The 12175-nt window shown below is 37.0% G+C and overlaps 1 protein-coding gene across 1 annotated transcript; it reads right to left on the reverse strand.

Annotated features, from left to right (window-relative positions):
* Positions 1-9130: 9130 nt before the first annotated feature.
* On the reverse strand, positions 9131-9598 carry LOC145064268 (uncharacterized). Its single transcript, XM_079011747.1, has one exon. It carries the CDS (start codon positions 9596-9598, stop codon positions 9131-9133), a length of 468 nt encoding a protein of 155 aa, XP_078867873.1.
* Positions 9599-12175: the final 2577 nt, after the last annotated feature.

Below are 12175 nucleotides of genomic sequence, written 5' to 3' on the forward strand. Positions count from 1 at the left end.
TGGTTTTCTTCTGGTAGTTACCTAGGATTCTATTCTCGTGAAGACATATTGAATTTCTACTCCGCCTTACTTCCAATCCTGACTCTGGGTGTCATCGTTGTCTTGCTTCTGATCCTACCCCTGAGTGTCATCGCTTCATGATGGATGACTGGAAATCTCGGAAGTTCAGGCAGATTTCCCACCGGTGTCCCTAAAAGGTATAGGCACTTAGTGGTTTCAATAGTCTCGTCCTAGTTCATTTATTTCCGAACTGGAAATCTTCTCAATGAACCTCTTCTGGGTCTGAATCAACTCTTTTGTCGAACACTGAAGTGGATAAGGTTTTCTACAGGGTTTGTGCGAGAATGGAAATGTCTAGAGAATCCTAAGAGATTATTAAAACATTTCACTGGGGTGATCCATATTGAGTCCTGCTACAATTACATAGCGTACACAAATCATATATAACTTAGATCCGATAGGCCTTCGAATATGTGATACTACTCTATATCCACATCCCAACGAGGAAAAGGAAGTAGAGCGAAACCACACATTATTAGTCTATGGGATCCTTATTATATATAACCTTGGAAGTATACCCTTTGTAATCATAGGTATATCAATAAGGATCTTTTTAGTTTTTCACACAAGGTTATCTATGGATCCTAAAATACCCCTATGGTATTTTAATTTCTTGTTTGATTCTTAACTTCTGAATATGATTCTGGGATTAATGTGAGTCTTTTAGTATTCCAAAATACCCCCATAGTATTTTAAACTTTATGTTTGGCTCTAGCATTCCTAATTGGTAAGTTTCAGATTCGTTGCAACACCACCATCACTCCCAAGCACACATTCGTCGCATCTCGAATAAATGTAGTTGATCAGGTTACATTTATTCCAGCTTATGATTACATAACTGCCCAGGTTTGACGGTAATGGTCAACATCCAAAGACTTTTATTTGTTCTTCTTGTGATACTTTTGTTCGAGTGTTTAGATTCAGGATGTTATTATACTTTGGTAAAATATGGTTATATTTTAAAGTATAATTCTTGGTCAGAGTGTTTTATCCCTATGTATTTATAGGTTGTATATCTTTTATGAATTGATATACTGAGCTCACTATAAACAATGCTCTGATACCAATCTGTCACACCCCAAAACCGGAATGGCAGAAACGTTTTGGGGTGGATGACGTCACGTCAAGTATCACAACATATGCAGTATAGTAATCAAAGTACAACAACCATTTCATCAATAGTAATAATTTTACATAGTTTACATGTCATAGTAATATCGAAGTAGTTACAGAACATAACATAGATGCAGCTCGGTACTAGGCTGTCTTCACAAAAGCTCCTGGGATGAACCTGTCTATCGATGACCTAAGAATACAAGTTATTTTGAAAGCGAGTATCAGCATTTTTATAATGCTGGTGAGTCCATAAGTATTTAGTGTCATTTGTATAAATACACATTTGTATTCAAGATAACTTTATGAAAGATCGTAATCTAGAATCTACAATGTATTAGCATTCTTTCCATAAAATCCTATAGTTTCTAAGTAAAAGCAGTTTTCTACCAAGACCCCGACAGATTTATGTTTTAAGGAGTAGTTTTCCCCAAATTACTATCATTACCAAAATATAGAATTGACTTTAAAAGAACAGTAAGAAAATCACAAGTCAAAATACTAGGGGAAAATAATATATACCTTAGCAGTAACACTGCTGACTAAAACAAAAGAAAACATAGACTCCAGGAGAGTATCGAATGAACGATATGCCTAGCTCAGTCCAATAAAAGGAAGCACACACTCCAGACAGTATCGAATGAACGATACCGATAGCAAAGTCTAAAAGAGAAAACACAGACTCCAGACAGTATCGAGTGAACGATACAGCTAGCAAAGTCTAAAACAAGAAAACATAGACTCCAGACAGTATCAAGTGAACGATACAGCTAGAAAAGTCTAAAACAAAGGGTGAATGTGAACTCGTATGTAACCATGCTGATCGACGATAGAGTATCCGATGACCCTCTAGGTCACGCGTAGAGGTAGTGGCATTATGTCACCCATGGGCCTTACTGGTGCAGACAGTAGCTAGTAGTCTGGGTGTGGGAGTGTCAGTCCCGTATAGATCTATACACATGATGTTCGCTCTCCTTCCCGAAGACTCTGGTTACACGGCGTTGGCGCAATGAAGCGTCATAGAGGGAAATAGTGTGTCACATTCTAAAGTAGAAAAGAGAGATAGAGAGAGAGAGAGATGGAGGGAGATATAAAGAGAGATAGAGAGAGATAGAGAGAGAGAGAGAGAGAGATATAGAGTCTCCTAACTATTCCTATAATAGTTACTAGGGTTCCAGAAACATGAATAATAGAAGGATGCATGTACTACTAAAGGGGATGAATTGGATGAGAGACAGAGAGAGAGAGAGCTTTTATGTCCATACATGTATACATGATATATAATTAATGTTTAAACGACCTTCGGACGGATATCCGATACCCACCAGACCACATCCCAACGAGGAAAAGGAAATAGGGCGAATTAGCCTTCCTAAGTCCTTTAAACATTATTTATATAACTATACAAATATGGGCATGCATTTAACGAAATAAAAGCATGGAAGGAAACTTTGATAAAACTTTTGGAAAACCTTTACACACAAGAAATTTACGACTTGATGTCATTTTGTAAAAAAAGTTTTGAAAACCTTTGGAATCCTTTGAAAAACCTTTCATAAACAGCTTTAAAAATGATTTTTATAAAACAGTTTAAGTGAAGAGATCCTTTGTTTAAAATACTGCTGCAACAGGTTTTGAAGGAAAACATACAACACGAAGGATAGTTTTAGAAAGATCCAAATAAGTAATAACGTTTTGGGAAAACCATTTGAAGTAATATACTTGGTAAAACAGATGAAAGTGTAATAAATCCTTTTGCATGCGGGTTATTAATCACCTATGATTGATATGATAACTAGCATGTTTCAACTTGTATTCCCCCCCCCCCCCCCATAAAAGCATTTAAAAACATTTAAAAGGTTAATTCAGGGGTATGAACTCACTTGGCGTGGGTGATTTGGATGAACGGACGGTATAGGATGCTAAGTGTCAAGTAAGGACTTGACCACACATGTGAATCCTATTTAACATGTAATGATACATTTAAGTATCTAATTAGTCATTTAACAACCAATTATGCAAGTAAGGGTGTCCTAATACATGAAAACACTTTGCTACAAGTGCTAGGAGTACCAAGGGTTGCATATGAAGAGAGTATGGACTCACATTGGAGTTTACTCTTCAAATGATGGCCCTTAGGGGTGTTTACGGTTTCTGGACCATAACCCCCATGAGATTACGGCCGTAAACTCATGGTTGTGGTGCCATTGGGTGTTTGAAGATCTTCTATCACTCATGGAATTATGCTAGACTCGAATCAAGGGCTTAGGAAGTGACTAGGGCTCAAAATGGACACTTTTTGGAGTTTACGGTCCTTGGACCACTCCCTTGGGAGTTTACGGCCGTAAACACATGAGTTTACAGTTGTAAACTCATGTTAGTCCATTTCTTTTGTACTTTGGTGGTTCTAGGCTATGCATGCAAGGTTCTAGTCCCATATACAAGCATTGGAAGGTGTTAAGGGCACTTAAACACCCTTAGAAGGTGTTTACGGTTTTGGGAGACCTTCCCAAACCGTAAATTCATCTTTGTCCCTTCATTTCATGTTTCTAGGGGTCCCTAGTTCATGCAAGTAAGGTTCTACTCCATTACGCAACTATTTGAAGGCATTAGGAGCATCTAAACACCTTTTGGAGTTGTTTACGGTTTTGGGATGAACTCCCCAAACCGTAAACACATATGAACAAGGGGAAAAGGTGGTTTTCGAGTGCTAAAGTCATCTAGGAAGGGATCTATGCTAGTTGTCAAGGCTTAGATTGAACCAAGGCACACTTTGGCACCCATTTAAGGGTTTACGGTCCAAGAAAATCTTGGACCGTAAACACCTTGTTCTTGGTGTTCTTCAAGGTTTTGTCATGAATTCTAAGCAAACAACTAGCTAGGATAAGTATACTTACATATAGAAAGCTTGAATGATCGATTTTGGCGGATTTGACGGGGTGAATTTATGATAGTTGAGAGTGAATCCTTGGGTGTTCTTGAGGTGGAAGTTGGAAATATGAGAGAAAATGACTAAGTGTCATTTTTATACTCTCGGGGGTTCGCAGTCAAAAACTCCGAGTTTTCGTCTGTAAATTCCAAATTTTGGAGTTTCGCGACTTACGCTAAACACGACAACTCTAAATTTATACTTCCTTATTTTTGGTTCGCTTGACGAATATTATTTAAAATATTCCAACGGGATTAAATCCGGCCAAAAATATTTTGAGATAAATTTGGCTAATTTTTAAGTGCTTAATCACGGAGATAAAACAAATGGAGATTTCGGGTTGTCACATGCAGAGGCTCCAACTCATAGATCCACCCTTCCTAAATCTATTCCTCACGTAAAGTTGCAAACTTTACGTGAAACCAAAGAGATATGGGCTTAAAACACTCTAGGGCTAGGGTTTGTGACCAAGGGGCTTCACCAACAACTTATTGGCATAAACTTTATGGCGTTTTGGATCCCTAATTGCCTAGATCTGAGGTAGCAACCTCAAATCTACTCCAAACTCAAGATAAACCTCTTCCATACTCAAAATGCCCAAATCTCAATCATAAGATAGATCTTAATGCAATAAGTTCATCTTATTACCTCAAGGGATCTAAAAAGTCACACCAACTATGTATCCAAGGCTTCCTCTTGCACCACTATGAACCTCCTTCTCTTCCAAGCTTCAAATCACTTCACCAAGGCTAGATCTTGCTCAGAATGGATATGGTGGCTAGGGTTCGGTATTCTGAGTGAGAGAGATTGTAAAGGAACCCTAGGGAAGAAAATGAGACATTTAAATAGGGAACCAAGTCCCGAACTTAGGGTTTCCCAATCCAGATTGGACTCGCCGAGTCCTCAATCACTTACTCTCCAACCCGGATCCCGCTCGGACTCGTCGAGTTCACCTATGGACTCGACAAGTTGACCCATTGACTTAGGGTTTTCCTTTCCTTTCTTAGTCTTTCTGATTCTGGGAGTTACATACTTAATTAATTTCATTTACGACTTTTATTCGTTATTGTTGAAAATTTCAAAACATTCTAAATGATTAATAGTGAAGATTGAAATACAACTCAATAAGACCATCATAAACCTTTTTGTTATGATAAAGAAAATGAGTTTTTAAGCCAAGACTTCTGGGATCATGTTATGCGTTGTGGAATCTTCTGAGAACTCGTCCCACCATGAACACTCCATCGTCTTTAGTACAGTTCTCCTGGGTCATGGATCACCTAACCAGTTGGATTTTGTTTTATGCAGTTCGAGGTAGTTTTTTGTATTTTCTAGTGGGATAACGGTCACCTAACCACTTGTTGAGTGTCGATGTTACATACTTTAAAAGGGGAGAAATTAGACCATTTATGAGGTGGTCTGCTCTATGATGATTTAAAGAACTATTTCCTTTATAATTTTTGGAGTTATGCTTACTGCAGCATATATATTTTGAATATATATTTTGAACCAAATAAGTAGATTAAATATTTTCGTATGATTAAGGATGAAATGTATTATCCTTATCTAAAAGGTATAGAGTTATAAAACTTAGGTAAGACAACAATCTTAACTCAACCTAGCATCTACTAATAGAATTTATGTAGAATATCCTAAATGATTGTTTAGGAAAAAGTTTTTATGATTATACTGATTGTCATTCTAGAAGACATATGCTTAGAAAGTCATATTTTCTAGGTGGGCGCAATGTGGAACTTTAAAGATTAAATAACCGCAAACTAAATGCATCTGTCACACCCTCGACCGAGGTTGAAGAAAATGTTGGGCTGTGTGACTAATTTCATGGATCATAGTTAAACTGAATATAGCACAAATAAAACAATAAAGAAAAGAACATTTGTATTTAATCTTGATGTTTGATTACATGGTTCTTACAGATAATCGTATAGTACATGAATTACCTTAAACAGATAGGCAAAAATAACAAAACTAGTAAACTAGATAGCCCAAAATCCATGACTAATCCATCCTTTGAATTGCTTGATTACTAATTCCCTAAGAATACATGTAGTTTTAAGGGTCAACACGAGGTTGGTGAGAGTTATAGGTTTGCTGCTAACAACAGTGATACTATTAAAAAGTCTAAAACATATTTTCTTTGTAAGTAAAACTATACTTAAAGTCGTGCTTTTAATGAGTCTTCAAATAACCATTGAAAACCAAAAGATGTATTTGCATAAGTAAATCCATACATGAAAATGTGTTTTTAGAGAGTCGTTGAATAACCATTGAAAACCAAAATTTGTTTTTTTATAAGTAAATCCATACTTAAAACTGTGTTTGTAAAGACTCTTTGAATAACCATTGAAAACCAAAAGATGTCTTTGCATAAGTAAATCCATAATTAAAACGATTTTAAGAGAAACCAAATCCAAGGTTTTGTAGTGAGAGAGAGACAGAGGTTCTAGTTAATGTTTATAGTGAGTCCTATAATCGAGCTATATGACTGAATGTACCCCCTAGAATGCTTCATTTTACGTCGTAGTAATGATTGTAGATGCTTATCACCCACTTAGATTGATTGGTCAGGGTTGTAGCTAGCAACCGCAGGTCGGGATGCCAACCCCTTATAGATCTATACATATGTATCTTGCTTCAGAGATTAACGGTTCTAGTAGTGTGGGTATGCTAAGTCCTAACTTATATGTGGATAAGTCGCTAGGCATAATTATTTGTATAAAGTTTATAAAAGCCGAGTATGTTTGGTAGATACATAAAAGTGTAATGCCCTCGCTTTTTATAGAGGTATGTTTTAAAGTAGTGATCATAAGTACATCAATGTTTTCTGAGTTATAATCTTTATAACTTATATGCATATGTATTTAAACATACACACACACACACACACACACACACACATATATATATATATATATATATACATGCATGAAATAAGTTTGGTCTTTGAAATACTACAAAGTGGTAAACTCACATAATATATATATATATATATATATATATATATATATATATATATGAATAAAATAGAAAAATTAATCTAAAATGTCGATTTTCTCCCTCTGTTAGAAAAATTCTAGAAAAATCATCAGGAGTTGGAATTAGGATCTGTAAACTATTAAGGTTTATAAATTGTGTCTACTTTGTCCCTAATTGTTTCCCTGACCTGATATGAAACGTAACTAAGGTGAAAATTACCGTTTTTAAAGACTAGTCTGAAAAGGACTACAATGATATGCAGTTTTGCAAAAATCATAATAAATATTAGAAATACCGTATGAATGTGTACAAGTAGTCCTTGAAAAGGTATCAATTTGAAATACCTGCATACAAAATGGTTCTTTCAAGCCATAAGGTTTAAGATAGGAAAAAAAATGTCTTGAATGAACTATAATTTTTCACAAAAAATCATAGCATTTTGCAGTATGTTTTTCAAGAGTGTTTTTGCATAAACGAATATGTGAGAACATGTATTCCCCCTGAAATATATAAAACCTATAAAAGGGGGCTGTAAGCACTCACCTTATCTGTGTGAATTCGGTTAAGAATCGAAGATGTGGTTGTTTCTGGGAAGCACCGTGAGAAACACGAACTAGCGACAATCTAAACCGGGGCTGTTTTGGACTCCAAATAAATCCACAAAACACAATAAAAAACTTGAGGCTAGAGTTTGGAACACCATAGAAAATAACAAACAAGAAATGGGCGGAAAGTTGGTGGTGTTTGATTGCCAAAATAGTAGGGACGAAGGGGTGGGGTGTGGTAGTTTATAGTGGCCAAGGCCTCCTCCGGTGGGGTTGTTTCTAACCGAGAGGGAGAGAGTGCAAGAGAGTGAGAGAAAGGTTGAGATTTTGGCTGGTGAGTAGTGAGGAAAAGGGGAAGGAATGAATTCCTTTTATAGCCCAAGAGAGCCTCTTATGCACCATGCAAGGAATCCCTTTTAGGAAAGTGAAACACACAACATACACCATGCTTGTACTATAAAGGAGAAGTGTTCACTCAACCAAGGAAAGAGGGAGGGTACCTTGGACATGGGGAGGAAGAAAGGCCAAGGTTTGACTGATTTTGATCACCTCTTGCAAGGGTGGTGGGTCACGGTGACGTCACCCTTTCAAAATTGCCCTAAAAATACACATAGCTTTGTGTGCGCAAAAATCACGACACCTAATAATTTTTTCAAAAGTGGTGAATGATAGAGTAGATTTAAAGGATTCCAAAACCCCAAACAAATTAATTTTTCGAGTGTTAGAACTCCTTGAAATCGCGTTTAAAGATTTGCGGTTAAATGACCCGAAACGTCCGATTTTTCGACTTTTGCAAATATTTTTACTAAAAATATTTTGAGAATGTAATTAAATATTAGACCATATTCTGAGTCCAAAAATTCTCTAAGAATTTCCATCTGAGGTGTGCAGGAACCTCAACAGATCGATTCGGTTTTAGCAGTTTAAAGAAAATTAGTGTTTTACCGATTTATTTTCTTATAACTATCGTATCTTTTGCATACGAACTCCGTTTTGGACGCTCTTTATATTTTTGGAAACAGGGGAACATGTACTACGAGAATAGAGTGTTTGCTTCGCTAAAAAGTGCTTCCTATGAATTTTTAGTTTTTCCGACGTATTAATAAGGGTTATAATTTGTTCTTTGTGATTCGTTTGAGATTTTCCATGATTGGAAGTAAGATACCATATGGTATCTTATAGTAGTTGTAATGACACTAAATATTTTTCAAAATATGCATTAAAGTTCAATAGGTCATATTACAAAGAGGTTCGCGATGAAATGACTGTCTATAGTGTTAGACCTAAATTTCGGGATGTAACATTACTTCCCCGTTAATGGAATTTTGTCCTGGAATTATTAAGTTCTAGACTATTTTGTTCTACTAATGGAGGGAGCACCGCTGAACAGTTTCGGGTACTTTTCTTTCATCTGATCCTTTCATTCCCAAGTAAACTCTGGCCCTCTAAGAAAGTTCCATCAGACTTTTACTATACATATGCGACGTTATTTGAGGCTTTTAATTTCTCGATCCATGATCTCCATCGTTTCTTTTACGAAGTGAAGTTTAGTGTTGACCTGGGCCTCTTCAAGAGGAATGACAAGGTTCTCATCAGAGAGACACTTCTTATGATTACACATGTGGAAGGTATTGTGAACTTTGTTGAGTTCTTGAGGTAACTTGAGTTTGTAAGCCACCGGACCAACTCTTTCCGGGATTTCAAAAGGTCTGATGTAACGGGGATTTAGTTTACCTCGTTTTCCAAATCTAATGATACCCTTCAATGGTGCGACCTTTAGGACGACACGGTCTCCTGCTTTGAATTCTAGGGGTTTGCGTCTCACGTCAGCATAGCTTTTCCGAAGACTACGTGTAGCCTTCAATCGTTCCTTTATCTGAACAATCTTTTCCATTGTTTCATGGATGATTTTGGGACCAGTAAGTAGAGTATATCCCGCGTGCTTTTTAGACATTTTAATATCTCCAACTTCTGCCTAACGTATCGGATAATGACATATGCATCCGTACAAGGCCTCGAAGGGAGAAGCCTTTATGCTAGAGTGATAACTATTGTTGTATGAAAACTCAACTAGCAGTAAGTGAGTATCCCATGCATTACCGAAGTCTATCACACAAACACGGAGCATGTCTTCCAAAGTTTGTATTGTTCTCTCTCACTCTATCCATCCGTTTGAGAATGATAGGCGGTACTCATGTCTAGTTTTGTTCCTATGAACCTCTACAATGATTGTCAAAATCTGGAATTGAATCTACTATCTTCGTCTGATATAATGGATATTGGTACACCATGTAGTCTAACTGTTTCCTTTAGATAGGTCCTGGTGAGTTTCTCCATTTTCTCAGTTTCTTTGGTGGCTAGGAAGTGGGTTGCTTTGGTAAAATGGTTAACCACTACCCAAATGGTGTCACAATGGCTTGATGGTTTTGGAAAATTTTGTAATGAAGTCCATGGTTATCTGTTCACACTTCCATTCCATGATTGAAGTTTGTTGTAGTATTCCAGATGGCTTATGATACTTTTATTTGACTTTGGAACAAGTCAAGCATTTACTGACATATGTGGCAATCTATGCCTTCATGTTAGGCCACCAATAAAGGTTCTTAAGATCGAGATACATCTTATGCGATCTGGCATGTATCGAATATCTCGACTTACGAGCTTCATTTAAGACTAGACTCCTGAATTCACCAAACTTTTGGGTCCAAATTAGGTTCATGGACTATTGTGTTCCTTCTTCCTTGAGGTTGAACTGTTTATCCATACCTTGCAGGTTTTCTTCAACGATATTCTCGGAATTGAGTGCTTCTAGCTGAGCATCTTGAGTTCGGTGGTGAGATTAAAGTGGATGGTTATGGTTAAAGCCTTTACATGTAGTGGTTTTTCTTGTTCTTTCATGTTTAAAGCATCTGCTACAACATTTGCTTTACCAGGATGATAACAAATTTTGCACTCGTAATCATTTAGCAATTCGACCCATCTCTATTGTCAAATGTTGAGCTCCTTCAGGTAGAAGATGTGTTGAAGGCTTTTATAGACTTATGGTTGGTGAATATGACACACTTTGTTCCGTATAAGTAGTGTCTCCCAATTTTTAAGGCAAACACTATCGCTCCTAACTCTACGTCATGGGTAGTGTAGTTAGCCTCATTTGGCTTATTTTTCTGGCGTATGCAATGAATTTATTCCTTTTCATTACTATGCATCCTAACCCTTGGTGGGAGGCATCACAAAATACTACAAAGTCTTTTGTTCCCTCTGGAAGAGACAAAATTGGTGCCCTGCACAGCGATTGTTTCAAATTCTGGAAGGCAGACTCTTGTTTTCCCCTCCCCCCCCCCCCAAATCAAGCTTCTTGTCCTTCTAGGTTAGAGCGATGAGAGGCTTGGCTATTTTGGATAAATTCTCAATGAATCTATGATAATAGCCTGCAAGCCCTAGGAACTGGCATACTTCGGTTGGTGTCGTTGGTGCTTTCCAATCCTTAACTGCTTCGATCTTCACGGGATCGACATGAATCCGTTTATTATTGACCACAAGGCCGAGGAATGCACTTCGTTAATCTACAACTCACATTTAGAGAACTTTGAACAAATTTTCTTCTTTCATAACTATTCCAACATTAATTGCAAGTATGGGCCATGTTCTTTCTTGGTTTGTCAATATATCAATATTTCGTCGATGAAAACAATCACAAATTTATCCAAGTAGGGTTTACACACCAGATTCATAACGTCCATGAATACGGATAGTGCATTAGTTAGTCTGAATTGCATAACCAGAAACTCATAGTGATCTTACCGAGTCCTAAATGTCGTCTTTGGAATGTCTGCTTCTTGCACTCTGAGTTGATGATATCCGGATCTTAGATTGATCCATGAGTCATAACAGGATCCTTGTAGATGATCGAATAGTTCATCGATCCTCGAGAGTGGATATTTTTTATGGTTAGTTAGTTCAACTCTCGATAGTTGATGCACATACTAAACAATCCATCCTTCTTTTTGACAAACAATACCGGAGCTCCCCATGGATAGAAGCTTGGCCGGATAAAGCCTTTTTCAAGAAGTTCTTGGAGTTGATTAGATAGTTCTTACATTTCATACAGAGCTAGGAGATAAGTGGATCTTGCAACTGAAAAGGTATCGATATGAATTACTTGCATAAAAAACAGTTTTGCAACCATAGGGTTTAAGATGGGCAAAACAGGTCTTGAATGGACCACAAATATTCACATAAAATCTTGGCATTTTGTAGTACGTTTTTGCATAAATGAAATATGTGATCACATTTACTCCCCACCAAAATATATAAAAACTATAAAAAGGTCCGTAAACACTCACCTTAATTCTGTGGATTCCGCTTAGACTAGGAGATGTGGTTGTTTTCGAGAAGCTCTAGGAGAAACACGAATTAACAAGAATCTAAATCGGGGTTGTTTTGGACTCCAAATAAACCCACAAAACACAATGAAAAACTCAAGGCTAGATGTTGGAAAACCACACAAAATAGCATGGGCAGCAAGGTGGTG

The sequence above is a fragment of the Lactuca serriola genome, chromosome 7 (assembly GCF_051521515.1).
Source record: "Lactuca serriola cultivar US96UC23 chromosome 7, Lser_US96UC23_V15, whole genome shotgun sequence".
Classification (NCBI taxonomy): Eukaryota; Viridiplantae; Streptophyta; class Magnoliopsida; order Asterales; family Asteraceae; genus Lactuca; species Lactuca serriola.

Coding starts and splice junctions, on each gene's coding strand:
- LOC145064268 (XM_079011747.1), bottom strand. CDS start 9,598: ATGTCTAAAAAGCACGCGGGATATACTCTACTTACTGGTCCCAAAATC.